At 30.1% G+C, this 18,935-nt stretch overlaps 2 protein-coding genes across 2 annotated transcripts in view; one reads left to right on the forward strand and one right to left on the reverse strand.

Moving 5' to 3' along the window:
• Positions 1–18,935, reverse strand: part of LOC113374819 — a 226,363-nt gene that overhangs the window by 85,148 nt on the left and 122,280 nt on the right. The window lies entirely within an intron of this gene.
• Positions 3,255–3,710, forward strand: LOC113376647 (ubiquitin-conjugating enzyme E2-17 kDa-like). Its single transcript, XM_026616644.1, has one exon. It carries the CDS (start codon positions 3,255–3,257, stop codon positions 3,708–3,710), a length of 456 nt encoding a protein of 151 aa, XP_026472429.1.

The raw sequence follows: 18,935 nt of genomic DNA on the forward strand, positions 1-18,935 counted from the left end.
CCGTTCTCTCAAAAACTCGATTTCTAATTTCTGCACTCTTTGCTCCGTATCTCCGTAACGGCTGGACCTGCCTCGGCCAAATACTAATCAGCATGTCTCCCTATCAATAGGAATCGAATGTTTTTTAAACCATTCAAATCGGTTGATCCGTGTGCCCGAAAACGTGGGCGAAAAAATGCGGACATACAACACACACATCCATTTTTTTTTAGGTATGGTAAAATGTTCAAAACGTGAAGATATGCAAAAATATCATGGGTACATTTTTTACAGAGGTAACACTGTATATCACCTTGATCTGATATTTCGTCAAGTAAATAATAAATTCAGAGGTGTTGAAATAACTATTTATTTCACTTATCTATGGTAAAATTAACTTAAATTACTTTTTCATTCACAATTTTTTATTGTTTACACCTTACACAATTAAATAATGTATATTCGAAAATTATACCTAGGTCTCGTAAACTAAACAACAGTGCTCAGAACCAAAAAAACTAATAACGAAAGATAATACTTTTGTTAAAGATTTTCAAACGTTGCTATTTATCTCCCGATAGCCACGTCGTAATAATCAATGTGATGGCTGATTATACATCTTTTTCCCTCTACTTTCAAATATTGTTGTTTAAAAATTCGTAACTTTACTTGATTTTGAGATATCGGTGGTGAACCTTCTTAGCCGCGGATCTTCAAGCCCCGCTCTACTACCACAATTTATATATTAAGCTACAAAAAATGCAAATAAATTTGCCATTAAGGACTACATATTTACAAATATTGAGCATTTTTATGTCTGTAAGTAGAATTTAGGTTCAATCCATGGTTTTAGTATTCGTATCGTAACTCCTACCTACGTACAAGTTACGTTCGTGCAAAACTTAATGCAAGCGAACCGGTTTACCTCAAGGCTTCTAGAGATGTTCTCTTCTGGCATCTCTAGATGCTAGTTTACTAGGAAATTTCCTGCAAATGAATCCAATTTACAAGATCCGACTATGTAATTTCGATGGTAACGCGAATTTGCAAGGTCCCTGCAGCCATACAACATACAACTTCAGAAACACACCATAAGATAATTAAGAATGTATTTAGAAAAGGCAACTGATGTGAGAAGAAAAAATCATGAGAGGAAAACTTGGAGAAAACAAGTTTGATGATGAATAATATTTATTACCAGGTGCAATTACCACACTAAAAAGCATTTCAATATATTTAATTTTATTTATATTTTATTTATATTTAATTTAATTCAGAAAATATAAAAATATAGCAGTTACAAACTAATCGGTTTTATTTTGTCACGTACATAATATTCTTTTATAATTATAAGGTGACCACATATTTTTCAGAATTTTGTTAATAAGTTTAGATAAATTTTGGAAAATATTGGCTTGTCTGACTAAAACTTGTTCATGAATTCACAATATCATGTGTCTGTAACTTCCTACATTCGTTATCCTTATTAAATAAATACTGCTTGTGCAAAATAGAGAAAATAAAATTTTAATTTGCAAACACCATTTAATTCACAAGTATGTATTTAAAAAATGATGATTCTACGTGTGCAATCCCTCAAAACCCTCCACGTATTAATTTTGTTGAAAGTTTGTAGGATGCTCTTAGAAGTTTCAATATAAATATTTTTAACACTGATGTATTGCTATATTAAAACAACAGAAACTTTTAATATTCACAATAAATATAGATCAAGAGCTTCGCAATAATTTATGATATTTATGTGTATATATAGTTTGGCTATAAATTTTCTTCGACCGTTTAAATACTTATGGAAAAAGCATTTGCATAGTTTACCATTTATAATTATTGAAGGTAAGTCTTCAAATAAAACAGCATGTCTTTTCATAACATAAATTGTTAAGGAAGAGTAATTGTTTGAACAAGATGCTATAATAAATATTAAAAAAATACCGTAATTAAAAAAACAATAATAAAGTTATTGTCGTTATATATTGGAAGATTTCGTTACCAGAGTGAACCATCTCAAAAATCGGGGCAATATGAACCAAAAATAATATTTATTTCAGTCGTTAAATGGCAGCAAAAAATCTGCTGCTCTGGCTCTAAAGTTGTCTTGCGTTTTACAAAACCAAGACTTTACTATGAGGCTTCTACTTCATTTATATAACGCAAAAAAACGAGTAAAACGATGTAAAAATAAATAGGGTAAGTAGTATGTAAACTACTTGGAAATAATATAATAATATTTAAAAAATAGAAAATTTTTTGAAATGCTTTAATGGCATTCAGTTCCATTCCGAAATGGAACGAAAAAACGAAAAAATTCCCAATGATCTTATAAATAGCCATTTGTAACCGCTAACATTATTGTTATTATTATTATTATTATTATTATTATCTTATTTCTAATATTGTTATTTTGTTATATTTTATTGTTTTTATAGTATTATTTTATTATTCAGAAATTTTATTTATTTTATTTATTAATTTTATTTTTATCATTATTTGCTTTTATTTTTAATTAAATCATCATACAACGGATATAATTTTAATATAAATTCTATCCTTTGTACTCTTATTTATTTAAATTTATGTTATTATTATTATCATTATTGCTACATGTTATATTATTTAACAGTTGTAATAAATATTGTAATTAAAAAAAAAGTTTCATTTTCGATTGTCCACTCTGGTTACCAATTCCTCACATATATTATTTACTGTGTTTATGTGTGTAAATACATAATATTTAATATTAATAAAGATTGCAGCCACGAAGCAATCATTCGCACTTTATTAAATACTTTCATCAATTTAGATAAAGAATTAATAATATCATTCAATTATCAACTATAGTTTTCTTCTGTTAAATCAAGTCTACAATCTAATGACTAAATTATTTCGTTAACGAGAATCAAGCGTACTGGGTTACCAAAATTGAAATAAACTAAAACAAATGCAACATATAAATTTTGTCAGTTTTGTATAAATGTGAAATTTTTGTCGGTTCGGGTTTGATTTATTATTTACAAAAATTGTTCAAGTAGTTTTTGAAAATTCGATTCCAACAAGACAGCACCCTGACAGCAAGCAATGCAGGCATAAATTTCTGACAAGAGCGGCACAGTTAGTGGGCATCTATTGCCTTTTATAATACATCGATATTTTGGATATCAATCAATATTTTGGTTCAGTGTCGATACAAAAATTTAGAATTTTATATAATCACCTAAAGGAGATTTTGCAGTGAAATAATTGTTAATTTACTGAGAATGACAACTCCAGCGAGACGACGGTTGATTAGAGACTTCAAAAGATTACAGAAAGATCCTCCACCTGGAGTGTCGGGAGCTCCGACTGACAACAATATTATGGTATGGAATGCAGTAATATTCGGCGCACACGATACACCGTTTGAAGATGGCATATTCAAATTGACAGTTGAGTTTACGGAGGAGTATCCAAATAAACCACCAATGGTACGATTTGTATCAAAAATATTCCATCCTAATGTCTATGCAGATGGTGGCATATGCCTAGATATATTGCAAAATAGGTGGAGTCCAACTTATGATGTCTCAGCCATCTTAACATCCATACAGTCTTTACTCGGTGATCCGAATCCAAACTCACCTGCAAATTCCATGGCGGCACAACTTTATAAAGAAAATAGACGGGAATATGAAAAACGGGTCATGGCGTGTGTAGAAGAAAGCTTTATTGATTAAAACTATATGTTGTTGTCATCTCTCAAAATCATCAAAGGATTGGTAGGACTGGTGCTCCATTGGCAAAACTGTTATAGAGGAGCAATTATCAACTGTCAATCTTTGGATATGGAATATCTATCAACAATTATCAGCAATTATTAACTGTCAACTATTAATATTTGTTTAAATTGCAAAAGAGGCAGTGTTGTTTATAAAATTTTGGAGGCCAATAACAATGTATGTAACATTCAGTAAAATCTTGTAAAGTGTTAATTATAAATAAAGTGCAGTTTAAAGTGTTATCAAATAAAGTGGTTGTAGAAAAACTCTCTCTTTCATTGCTATCATAAGTCTTTCAGCCTATACTTCAGGAACAACTCAGCTCTGAAGAGACAACATTCAAACCAGTGGCCGCTCGAGTCACCAACACCAGTGGCAGGTCAATCTTGGGTTGCCAACCTTTACCCATAGTCAGCTAGACGGAACCAGAGACGACCAAGAGACAAACCAACCCTTACATCATACCCATCTTACATTTCAATTAATAGTCAGTCTCAGTTCAATTACGATAGCAATCAGTCTCAATTATATTGTAAATTTTGCCTAATTCTTATGAATATACTTTCAATAAATGTGTACATTTCAGTCTCTTTATTTATTAAAAATTTAATATAAATTAACAAAAAAAATTATAAATTATCATTATCTATTTGGCACTTTTGTTATTATTATCATTATCTATTTGGCAAATTGGCACTACAGTGCACTGTAAAATAGTGTCTTGTTAACTTTCCGTAGGGTAAGTTATAGTAATCGCAAAAAAATCGAAAATGAATTTTATATATGTTTACGTTTCAAAGGTTTCTGAATATTTTGGCATACCATAAAATAAATGGATGTATGTGTGTGTGTGGGTGTATGTGTGTGTATTTGTGTGTGTGTGTGTGTGTGTGTGTGCGGATACAAATTTTCGTCGACGATTTCGATCAACTAATTTGAATAATTCAAAAAACATTCGATTCGTATTGATAAGGAGACGTGCTGATTAGTTTTTGGCGAAGGCAGGTCTAGCCGTTCCGAAGATACGGGGCAAAAAGTGCCAAAAATGGTAACTCATTTTTTAAGAGAACGGAGCGTCCGATTTTAATAATTCAAAAAACATTTTACTTGTATTGACAAGGTGAAAAACTGATCAGTGAATTCTCATGAAGGCAGGTCTAGCGGTTTCGGAGATCTAATGAAAAAAGTAAAAAAAATGCCATTTGGCTGTCAAGAATGATCATTAGACATATGCACATCAAATTACTAGATATTTTATAGAGATTTTAACAATAAGTATATCCGTTATAAGTTTATCCGGTATAAGTTTATCCGTTAGACGGCGACGCGGCGCTTACGCGCTTTGTCATTTCGTCTCTATAGAGTTAAGCAGTACGATTGCTTTGAAAAAAAGTTCAGAATTTCCAAAATATGTCAAAATAAAGAAAACATTTTTTTTCAATAATTTTTTTTTTTCAGAAAAAAGTAATTTTTTGTCAAATTTATAGTTTCTCAAAAATCTAATTTTTTCGAAGTCAAATTTTTTTAAAAATGTTAATCGTTTTTAAAAAAAATAATAATTTTTGGTACGGAAAGTTCCAGCAATTTGCCTTAAGGCACGATGCCATACAGCCCACTAGTTTATGTTTATATTAAGAAATGTTATGTATATAATAAAGAAAAACAAAATCACCGAAAACGATTTCAATAATTCTAAGCATCAGATGCAGAAACAGCTTATAATTTCTGCATCTGACGATTCTGTAGTATATAATCAAATGTGTTTATTTGCATTCTGCAATCTACAAATTCGCATGAGACATATAGTATAGATGTTTGGCAAATAATACACATATAGTGAATAGGTAGGCGTTTCGAATCATTGCGATGTACGAACGGAGTATGAGAAAATTATGCATTGCCTTCTGATGTGTACATACCTGACATGCACGCCGGGCCGTGTATGGCAATTTATGTGTGAATTCGTGATTACTAACGTATTAAGGTGAAATTACATTGGATATATAAAATAACTGACAAATCTGGAGCAATGTTTGAACAGTTCGAAAAAAAACGTAGATGGACACTAGTCTGCTTCATATGATAAGTGTAATTTTATATACACTCGCATTTTTTTATATATTATTTTTGAACAGCAATCAGAACGTAATAGTCCTATAAGATTTTGACTTAATACAGTCAGTTGTCACATCTCTGTATGATATATTATTATTACAATTTCTGTAATAGAGCGAGTATTTTTAATGGTGCAGCAATGCCCGGTGAGGGCTATTTTCACTTGGAAACATTGCTATCTTTACTTCGAAGTGAAAATCGTTGTCACTGCTGCCTGGCAACAGGCTGCTCGAAGTGGGTATCGATTCCGGGACCTCTAAAACAAGTCCCGTCGCTCTTAACCGCTTACCTACGGGCAAGCCCTCACTCGCATATAGAGCAAATTCTGAAGTTTCATATTAATATCAACGAAAGCAATGTTATGTATTTGCTGTGCACACCAAAAAGATGCACTTATGATAAGATTCTTTTGTGACGTTTGACGTTGTAGGTCAAGTTTCTTGTCTAAAACGACTGCAGGAACGATATAGAATTTTGACAGATTTTAGTACCATTTTATATGAAAAATCGCACAGTAATTTAACCTTGCCATAACTTTGGTCTATTTTACGGTAGATTTGGCCCATTAACGTTTGTATAACAACATAAGAATATCTAAGACTTAATAATGCCGAGGGGCACATTATATAAACCTAGACAATATTAGAAGATGATATATTCATGTTATATAAACGTTTTTACTTGAAAATAAAGATTGAGAAATATGTTTATAAATGAAAATGGCCTTGGAAAATTTGGCACTATGATGTAAAATTGCAATGATAAATCTCTCACACTTTACATCCCTGGTACGAGTTGGGATTTAACTTTGTAAGGTAAGTCCTGTATTTTCTTGCATCCCGGATTATTCTAGAAATATTATTTATACGGATTCGATTTTTTTGTTCCGGAATTTTTGAAAAGTTTCTTATTCTCAATATTTATTTTAAATATATTCCAACTAGATTTATTTGACAACACAAACATATTGAAAGTGATATCACGTAAAAATTTAATCATGAAAATATGAAAATATATTTTTTTTAACTCTGTTTTATTCATCCTGATTCACATAAAGATTCCTATAAGCTAAATTGACAAAAAATAGTATGAAATTTTTAAAAGCAAAAACTCATTGTTACTGGTTGTTAGTAATTCTGATTAAAAAAAATTTAATTCATTCAAAATTTTAACTGATTATTGCTTAAATCTGTTATTGTTAGTCCTTTAATAGTATTTGCTATAAATATTTTTTATTAAAAAAATAATTGATAAAATCATATTTAAGTTTATTATTATTATTTATCAAAATTATTACTCTCTCCCCGGATAAATGCTCCTGGCCAGATTTTTTTGCTTTTTTTCAACAGCAATCAGAGAATAAGAATTACATTGTCCTATTAGCTGTTTGTTTTTTATGACTTATCCTAATGTTATTCATGAGAGGCAACCCATTGGTTAACCATTCTCCTATGTGTAGCGATTATATTAGCTCTTATGGTCTAATAGTTATATGAGTGTATGTATCAGCTATGTCTACCAAAGGCAATTTTCCCTTGAGTTTATATTTGAAATCTATAACTTCAAGTTAAATGAAATGAAAATTGACTTCATGCTGGGCTTGACCAGAATTTAAAGTAAAATATATCACCTTTTGTTATAGGTTATTTATTTATAGGTTTAACTTATTATAGGTTCACGCATGAACCTGCGCTTGGCTAAGGATAAGATTTTTTGACTAGCCAATTTTGTACTCAAATGAAAATCTTTCAGATTAGGTGGTAGGTAATAAATCTTTGCACATATTAGATTATTATAATTCGTTGCCTAGCAAGAAAAATGAGAAAATAAATGTATGGATGGGGTCATGAGTTCGAACCCTGCTAATGACAACCTGACATCGTGCAGCAGCAATGTTCATTTTTACTAGATCAAAAATATGTTTCTAATAGAAAATAGCTCGTTTCGAGCACTGCGGTGTGAAATGGCAATGGAAAATCTCTCACACTATTCTTTGCTGAATCGAGTAGGAGTTTAACTCAGCTCACGGACCTGCCCTTGGGCAGTACCATCCATTTTATTTATTATAATCAATTATAGTCCACTAATTAAACCACGTGATTCTCACCAAGTTGTGCAACCATTACAGTTCTTATGTATGATCAAAATAACCCATTTATCGATACACATATAAGATAATATATTTAATCATAAATCACGTATGTATATGCATTATGTAAACAAGCTACCGACTAATCCTTCAATTTTTTTTCTAAAAAATGGCGGAATGTCAGATGCATCATTTACTCCTGCTGCCATGCATGTCGATAAGATTTTTTTTAAAAAATAAAATAAACACGTCTATTTCAGATAACATGCGTTTCGGATTTAAATCCAAAATCGTTATCAGACGAATGATAATGTTTCCAGTAGCAAACACGGCACTGATTCCATGTAATGTAACAACCCTTATTCCGAGATGCACGTGCGCTTTTGTGTTTGCGGTCTGCGGCCCATGCTATTCTATGATAAAGTCCCTCAGGGGATTACATTGGACGTGTATGGTGTAATGCAGTAATTTAATGAAAGATCAAATTATTATGAATTTCTAACCCTCATTGAAACACCTGAAGTAAATTGCAATGTAATGAAATAGATATGATACAAAGTGTGAGAAAGTATATTCTGATGCATAATATTATTATTTCAGAAATATATCTTTACATACATAAAACATCATAAATAGTTTAAAATCTAACAATTGAGTAATATAATACATATTCAAAACAAGTTGCACAAAATGAGATTGAACAGTTGTCTCATCTCTATGTGATCAATTTGATACAACTTATATTTAATGCAATAACGCTGGGTGAGGGCTATTTTAACTTGGAAACATATTGGCAATGGCATCTATATTACCAAGTCAAAATCAGGCTGCTCGAAGCGGGATCGAACCCGGGACAGCAGTAATTTGCAAATATATTTAAGCCCATTGCCTCTGGATAATCTCCAATCAAGTTTGCAATTTGAATATCTGAAATTGTGTTGGCAAATTACTGCCGTATTCTACAAAAAAACTCGATAGATCATTTCATGATTATGTACATGTATGCAGCAATTTGTGTGATAGTAGAAATAGTATTCACGATTTTGGGCATATCTTTCCCACTAGGTGGTTGAAGCTCTTGGCTCTCATTTTTATTCTGAATTTGATGTGATCTTTACGAATTTCAACTTTGCTACCTCGAATTTTTGCCGTTGCCGCCGCTATATTGGAAAAATTGCATTCAAGTACTGAGAACGAGGTCCGATGGCGGCGCGAGCAGCAAATACTTTGCGACGCTCGTACGCTAAAACTACTGATTTTACAGAAAAAAGCGTTATTGAATAAATTATAGAAAATTTCGTCTAGTTTACTTTTGTAAATAGTTATTTTGTTGTAACATGAATCGGAGAGGCGATATCGTTGAAACACTGATCTTTGATGCCGTTGGCGGCAACGGCAAAAATTCGAGTTGAAATTCGTAAAGATCACATCAAAATCTATAGAATCACAAATTTACAAAACTTCCAGAAAACTTCAAGAAAAGTCTTAGTTTTTCTCACAAATATCATCAATTTCGCACTTCGAGCGGTTTGGCCTACAGACGAGTTGCTGTCGTAAAATTCAAGGAAAATTGGAGAATCTCAAAAAAAATATATGAACACAGATATCGAATTATATGTCGTTTTATTCGTAATTTAATTCTGCATCGTTCGTCCGAACAAAGTTTTCACCGAAAAAGCTATCAGCTCTCTCTCATATCAAGTATTATCAATTATCAGTCTGATAATTATTCTGTCTATTAAAATGATATAAAACGTAATTCTCTGGACAGGATAATACCGAAATATTTTACCTATCCCAAAATACTAATACTAATACTAATAGTATTTTTTTTCAATCTAGAGAGGTATTAAATAAAAGCGTGAAACATTTTTCTTGCAGTTCACACAGGCGTCGAGTCAAGCAAACCGAGCTGAAGCAGGATACGGCATACGATATCAATTAGAGAACGTTTTATGACCGAATACGCTGGAAACTTGATATTAAATAGAAACGAGACGAGATAGAAAACCCGCAGCTTCCTATGGTTTGTTTTCATATAGGAAACGTTGAACAAAATTGCGCCTTTCTAATTTCGTTAGCTTCAATCTTAGCGATATTAATTAGCTCTTATGCAACTGCTGGATTCGTTTTCTTTATTGCAGCAGCCGTGACTTAAATGTCAATAATTTTCGTTGAGAAATGTAGAATAATTATATGCAAGAAGTAAGAAGTTTTAGATATTTTCACAGGGCACCCTTGGTTATAAAAATATTATACGCAATAATAGTGAACTGTTGTAAGTTGGATCCATCTGGTAATATAATTTATCATCATTTTATAATTAACATAGCAGAACATATTCTACTTGAAATTTATCGAAACTCTTTTCATGATGAATATATTTTCTCTCTCATCAACTCTTTGTTGTAAGGTAGAAATGAGCTAAGAGGTCCGCGGGTAAAAAAGTCCACCACCAATATCTCAAGAACCATTAAAGTTGAGAATTTACATTTTATTAACAAACAAAATTTGAAAAGAATGTTTAATCAGCAATTTGAAAAGAATGTTTGAAAATCTTCAACATAAGTATTTTCTTTCCTTGTAAGTTTCTTTGGTTGTTAGCACTGTTGTTTAGTTTACTAGATCTTAATATAATTTTAAAGTTACGATATTTAATTATTTTTCAAGATGTATTGTTCATTTTAAGTTAGATTCTGCAGATGGTTTTATATAATCTCTATAATAGCTTACATGTGGGTGAGGTAAAAAAGACCAACTGAACCATTACTCTGGAAAAGGTGTAAATAGTAATTAAAAATGTAAATTCCGTTAAAAAAGCAATTTTACAAGAAAATAAATTAACTTAATAGTTATTCCAACTCCGTTAAGAAATATTTTTAAAAAAATACCAGATCAAGATTATATACAGTGTTATCTTCATGAAAAATATGAGTAAGAAATTTATATGTTGCATTGGTTGAATATTGTAGCTATTATTTCATAAAACCCTCTTAAAATTAAAAATAAGACATTAGATCTGGTTGTCTCACTTTACCCCCCATATGGGGTAAAAAGAACAGGTGGCATATTTTATAAAAATAGTAAAAAAATACATTTCTATATTAAGCTGAGAGTTTTACATAACATAGTACGATAGTTTGGTACATGTCATGTGTTGAGGTGTAGTTCATTTGGTTTAAGCTATATAATAACCTAAAGTCAAATTGGATCTTTGTGCCCCGCCCTACCCTACTTATTTGTATCTCAATTTTAAATTTTATAACATGTTATTTCATCAAACCAATAACTTTTTGCCTAATATCAAGTGAAACTGTATTTGAACGTTACAAACATATTCAACGTCATTTGATGAAAATCCTCCTAAAAAAGTTCAACATACTCAATAAAATTTACATGTTTCATTTTTATCAATTTGATCCGATTCATGCAATAAAAATTACTTTTTATATTAATAATATTTAAATAAATTGTCACTGATATTGTCTCTACAATACAAATAACTATTGTACACAGTGAAAAATAACTTTCAAACCTTTCAATTAAGGATTTGATTTCAAATTGCAGAATGTGCCAAAAACAAATAACAATAAGGCAAAAATTCATTACATACGTCATTTAGGAAGAAATATTATGATCGATGAATGTTCTTCAAATAAAACACTATTTTGTGATGTATGTGGAGACATTAATGTGCACATAGAACTTTTTATAGAAGTGAAGTAACATTAAACAATTAATGCGATCTTTGCAAATGGCATCGGAGGGAGTCTCTTCTGATGACATATAATAAGAGGGCTAGACGGTAAAAAATAAAATGATTAAAAGTAAAATATAAAATTCTCAAAGATTTTATGCGGAATAGATATATGACAACTCTGTATGTCAGTGAATTTGTATTTCAACAAGTGAATAAAACCCTACATGATGATCTGAAGATGCTATATATTAGACTTCATAAAAACAAGATCACCGAATAATCAACACAAATTAGAAAATCACCTCAATTCATTCGTTGCTCCAGTGCTACATACACCAGAAATAAGAAGATTAAAAAAAATATGGACAATCAATTTGATCCAGTAAATTTGCATCTAATAGTTTATTTTTCAAAACAATCATAAAACAAATTACAGCCAATTCGTTGATCCAGTAAAATTAAATCTAATAATTAATACCCTCTGGGGTAACTACTATCTATAATTATATTTAACTAATGTCAATCAAAATAACTCATAGAATGTAACTATGCTCTGATTGTTATTAAAAAATAAAAAAGTTGCTACTAACAAGTATATTTTAGGTACTATTCAGAACAATTATAAAAAAAAGTATTGCCAATTCCTTGATCCAGTAAAATTGCATCTAATAGTAAATACCCACTGGTATAACTACTACCTATAATTGTATTTTTTTAATGTCAATCAAAATAACTCATAGAATGTAATTAATGTTCTGATTGTTATTAATAAAAAGAATTTATTTTAAATGCTACTATCAAGTTTACTTTTGGAACTATTCATAACGATCTAATATATAAAAAACTTCGCTCTTTTATGTACATAAAGGTTTGTGACTGTTTATTATTAGTTTTATAGTAATATAAAATAAGCAAATGTTTATGAATGAAATTAAATGTACACATACCATGTTAATTTGGCTTGCATTAGTATTTTTTTATCAATGAACAGTTTAAAATCAGAGCTATTGTGTATACAATACAACCATAGTTTACAAATGATTAAAATATATCATTTGATAATATAAACATTGCAAGCAACTTAATCATTGAATGAATACTAATTACCGTATAGAATGATTCCACTGAACATTCAGCATCAGTTTAGGCGTAATTTTAATCCTGAAGGAATTAGTAATATACATTTTCCCCAGCCTTACATTTAACTTTACCGCGCAGGATTCGGGAGCAGAATGAATGAAGCCTAATATGTGCTCTAACAAAAGAGGGGAAGATATGTTATTTGACAAATGATGAGTTTACAAAGGCGAGTGCATTGTACAAATAAAATTTAATTTCAAAATAGCTTGTACTTCTGCGCTTGTTACCCGCATCGAAACTAAAATATTTTTAATTATTTGATGAACAATTTTTATGAAACAACATTGACAATATATTCAATAGGGTAGAGAAAAGCTTAAAGGTTCGCGGGTAAAAAGGTTCAGTATCTCAAAAACGAGTGAAGTTAGGAATGTTTTAATATTTGAAAGTAGAGGGCAAAAGAGGTGTAACTAGCCATTGTCTTAAATCGTTAAAACTTCGTCATCCCCAGATAAACTGTCACACTTCAATTTTTGTAACGAAAGTTCTTTTTGTTTTTGAGCAGGGTTATTTAGAATAGTTTACATGTAATTGGGGTAAAAAGAACCACCCAAACCCTTATACTGACGAGGTGTATACAATAAGAAACTCGTGAATAAAAATGTAAAATAAGTTAAAAAAAAGCAATTTTACAAAAGATAAATTAAATTAATAGTTATTCCAACTCAGATAATGATATCTTATGATAAAGTTCCAGATAAAAGTTGTATCCAGTGCGATATTTATAAAAAATGTGTCCATAAAATGTCTATTTTAAACAGAAGTGGTATTCACTTTATTTGTAATGATTGCCCCATATAGGACAAAGAAACAAAGTGACAAATAGCTGAAAATTTTAGTGAACATAGTGAGATAATTGTTTGTTTGGTATAATTGCTAAAAGTCAAATTTGAACATTGTGCCATTCGTACCCTGCTGCTTTATCTAGGTAATATATGATTGTCAGGTACAACATATAATCAAAATTAAATGACACTCGCTAATTGCAGAATTAATACAAATTTTGCCGCCGGAGCGACGGCATCCGAGTGGTAAGGGTTAAAAATTCGGATGTGTTCACATATCCGAACGCATAAGCATAAAGTATAAAACATGAGCTTCCTGGGAATTAGTGGTTAGAGCTAGAGGAATCCGATCAGAAGTTTTAGGTCCAATGCCCGCCTCTTGCAGCCTGATGTCAAAAAGTAATGACGTCGGATTTCACTTGGAAATATAAATAGCAATATATTTCCAAGTAAAAATAGCCATTACCCGGCATTGCTGCATCAATTAAAAAAATCGTCATTACTATAAAAATTGAGTACATAAAGTTGACTACATAGATAAAACAACTGTTTGGCTTGCAATTTATAAAATTGACGTAGTTACTTATAGAACAACAGTCAACAACTTTTAGAACCCCCAAGTTCAAATCGCTGTTCAAATAATATATTGTACAAAATATCTTATCATAATCTGGCATATTTCACTTAAAAAATATTTTCACAAAGTACAAAAAAATAAATGAATATTTCACAAAAAAGAACTAATATTGATTTTTTTTTATATTGAAATAGAAGATTGAAATTCACCGGCGTATATATCATATATCATACGACATACGGCTATCCCTATGTCCCTATGGCACATTGCAATATGAATTCCAGAATCAAACATAGTGATAAAATTAAAAAAATGGTAAATGGCATTTGATGAATATTATTATAGTTATAACATGGGTATAACATAATTAAATTTTTCAACAAGTTGTTAATTATATATATACAGCTGATCGTACCAATGCCAATCTTAATGAATTTTCTTTAAAAAACAAAGATCGACTGAGGCGCTCTATCTTGTGTGGACGCGGTCGCAACTTCAAGCCCACCTGACAACCTGACAACCTGACATCGGGCAGCAGCGATGTCTGTTTTCACTTGAAAATATAGATCAAAAATGTTTCCAATTGAAAATAGGCCCATTTCGGCAGTGTAAAATGGCAATGGGAATTTTGTCACACTATTGTTGCCTGATTTGAGTTTGAGCTTAACTCATATCACGTACCTGCCCTAGGGCTTAATATAAAAAACACTAGATTAACTACGTGGAAGAAAAATTAAGTACAATAAATCACAAATTTAAAACAATGTGAATTAGACAGCATTCATATAGAATAGGTCACCGTTGCGCTGTACATTATCATATCTGTGTATTACCATGCGTTTAGAAATAATTGGTTTCTCGCAATATCCCATTAACATTTTTTCCTAGGAAGTCGATTGTAAAACTGACTACAAATGATTTCCGTCAATAAATATATTTATAGCGATGCTGCCTGGCATAATAATTTTCCCTGGTAACATAAATATTCATTTCATAAATTACTTTATCAGTGTCCACATTAGTCATTGTGGTTAATTATAAAGTCTGCGGTACGACCATATGACTTCGCTAAGCGATTGTATCGCCTATGTATATTCATATGTATAATATAACATAATATAAACAGTTCCGGCCTGAACTCGACGTTTTGTTTATAATGCAAATTTAGGTTTATTTATAATTATCGCGTTCTTAATGAGATGATCACAGGGCCGTACTGGGGCAGATACGCACTAGTTCATTGCGCACCAAATGTTCAAATAGTTCAAATAGTAAATGTTCATTCTGAGTATTTTTCTTAAACCACAAAATATTATATAATACTGAGGAAAGTGATGAATAAATAATCAATAATGAAAATCTGTAAGTAATAAATGCCCAACTAAAGAACTTTTCATCATTTGTATAAAACTTTCAGTTTTCAAAATTACAACTAGACAGTATTGTTGGATATTAAAAATGTTATTATTAATAACTACGTTGATTTAAAACCGCTAAACAAAAATAAAACCAATTTAAATCCACTTTGTTCTCATAGTAAATAACCTTGGAAGGACCATAAATTAATAATTAAGTAGTAACAGCCGCTTTTCAATAGGATCTTAACGATATCAAAATATTTTTTGTCGTGATTGGACTTGTCCCACGAGTCAACGCAATTATACAGAAGTGTGCAGGTCCGTCATTTTTGACATGTAATATATAATTATACTATCTTTTTCGGTTTGCGTTTTAAATTTTGGATATATGAAATTACTTCAAATTTATTAATTTTTGATAATACTTCACAATATTTGTGGCTGCTAAATTGTTTAAATAGTTATCTTAATTAATTTTAAAAAATCACTGAGGGGGGGGGAGGCTAGGCAAAAAGAATAATGGAAACCAATTAACCTTCATTGTATCAATATTAAAGAAACTTGTATGTTTACATTCTTGGAATGTAGTCATACATGATAACATGGCTAATGTTAAAATTCTATGTTAAATTTTGGAAATCGCTAAAAGAAACTTCAAATGGATATCGTTGCGTGTAGAAAATAATTTGCTTTCATAAAATATTACCTTCTATGTAAACTAATTTATTATATCCACAAAAAGTAATACGCTCCTTCGTGAGCACGTTTTTTAATACATTGAATATTCACAAAGATTTTTGCAATATACATAGAATATATTATGTCAACATTTTTCGTTTTCCTAAAACAAAGATCATTTTCACCAAATATGTTTGATTTAAAATGCTTTTCTATTATGCAAACAAAACTTTAAAAGTAATATTTTCAGAAAGCGCGGTGACTAGATATTGCAGATTCAAAAATAAGCAAACATTAAATAAAATTCAACATAAAATGTTGCACGGAATAGAAGCCTTCGGTAGTTGGCACAAATACAAAGACTTTTTTCTCTCACATTACAAATAGGATAAAAATAGAATAAACACTTCATCGCGGCCTTGGGCAAAATATATTATGTTCATGCTTCATATATTAGAAAATTGTAGGATTTCCAATAGCAATCCAAAATGCTGTGCGGGGGATGCGTTCGTTCTCTGTCAGACTGCGATCTTCCCCTATGTTCAGACGCACTACTACATGCACTCCCTCAAGACAAAATTCAACCACTGAAGGACGACCAGAAAATACTGAAAGTATTTAAAATATAAAAAATCTAGTGATGCATAGCATAATTTACTAAAGTTACTAAAAATTATTAATTTAAAAAAAAACTGTAAATTTTTTTGAAAACCTTGAAAAAATTAGATTTTTGAAAGTTTTGATTTTTGTTAAAAAAATTGACCTTTCTGAAAAATCTGTTTTTTTTTACATTTCGAAATTTTCTGAAAATTTTGTACTTTTTTCCGAACGATCGTAGCTGTTTTAGAGAAATAACATCCCAAAAATTTAATACCATGCTTTTTGGAATTATTCAAATTGGACGCTCCGTTCTCTCAAAAACTGAATTCCCATTTTTGGCACTTTTTGCCCCGTATGTCTCCTTATCAATAAAAATCGAAAGTTCTTTGAATCATTCGAATCGGTTGATCCGTGTTCTCGAAACCGTCGATGAAAAATTGTATCCGCACATAAATGCACACACACATACGTGCAATTTTCTAATGTATGCCAAAATGTTCAAAAATCTCTAAAACGTAGAGAATTATAAAAACTTTCATTTTCAATTTTTTGCGATTATTATAACTTACCCTAAGAAAAATTCAAAAAAATAGAATCGTACAGAATTGTTTTAGATGCTATTTTATTATATCAAACTTATGCAGCTTTTCGAAGAAAAAAATTCACAATTCACCAAAAAATCCGATTTACTAAATTTAATGTTTTCTTTCTAATTTAATTTTGAATAGTTTTAAACAAAACTTGTAAAAAGTAGAAGTATATATAAGAACTCAAATTTTGGGCAATGAATGCAAACATGCGAATTGAAACAAAAATGATCAAATTCGATTAACTCGAGTTATCTAAATACAGGCAACACATAAAACTCTAAAAATCAGATAGAAAAATTATCTTGATATATATTTTCAAAAAGTAGAATTTAAGAAGTTATTATTATCTCCGTTCCCAGACAAAATCATATTTAACGACCAACTATATATTAACCGAAGTTTTGAAAGTGTTTCTTCAATATTTAATTAAATAGCATTGCTCATTTGAGATATAATTAAACGAAAATTAAATTAAGATTCCACAGGATAATCAAATCCGCTCAGCCAATTTTAATTATTTAATTAAGAAGTAATATCTATTCTTGTTATGAGATTAAATGTTTTGAATTTTGAAATAATTGATAAGAAATAATTTTGATTGAATAATAAATTTATTTTATTTATTGTATCTTTATTTTATTGAAATTACTTATTTAATTGAAATTATGTACGTAATATTGATATAATATATTATACATTTATAATATATATATATATATATATATATATATATATATATATAATTTCATTAAGGATTTGTTCTATAAAGTTTATTCGTTCTGAAGTAACACAAAACAAGATTACTTTGACAACTTTTCATGATATTTTTAGAGCATTCTTACCATAGATAAACAAGTATAAATTGTTAGCCGAATGATTACTGCCGAATAACCATTGAAAAAAATGGTATTTTAGGAATTTTAAGCGATTTGCAAGATCAAAGATTCAATATTTGATAAAAAAACATACAGATGTCAGAGAATACTTAAAAACAGATTAAGTGTAGTGCCAAATATTCAGTGATTAGTCAGTTTTACAAATGTATTATTTCTATCTTAACTAGATAAGTTTATTTTGTTCTGGCGACCATATTTCAATAATGTTTTGCAAATCAACTAGTCACCAACAGAAATATTTAGCAAAGGTTAAAAAATATTTTTTTTAAAAAAATACTAGAGACGCCAAGTATGTTCCAAATTGACTTATTGACCAGCACTCCAATATGTTCACAGTCACAGAAGTAATCAGAAGATTTGCATCTAACAATAACTACAAAACTAGACTTGAACATCATCTGAACCAACTTACAAAAGATTTGCTTTCCTCAAACATTCCCAGAAGACTCAAAAGAACAAACCCTTTAGATTTAGATAATAAACATGTAATGTAGACTTATTATTAATTTTCTGTATCTTTATCTAAACTATTTTCAAACTTAAAATTACTGACTGGGCAGCATTTTAGGATCTCATATTCACACTTTTGTCAACAAAATTATTGAATGCCTTACCAAGCAGATTGTAATTATAAATATAAAAAAACAAAGTATCA

This window comes from Ctenocephalides felis, unplaced genomic scaffold (genome assembly GCF_003426905.1).
Source record: "Ctenocephalides felis isolate EL2017-DRISC unplaced genomic scaffold, ASM342690v1 CF-g0.4_SCAFFOLD_01886, whole genome shotgun sequence".
In the NCBI taxonomy this organism is placed as follows: Eukaryota; Metazoa; Arthropoda; class Insecta; order Siphonaptera; family Pulicidae; genus Ctenocephalides; species Ctenocephalides felis.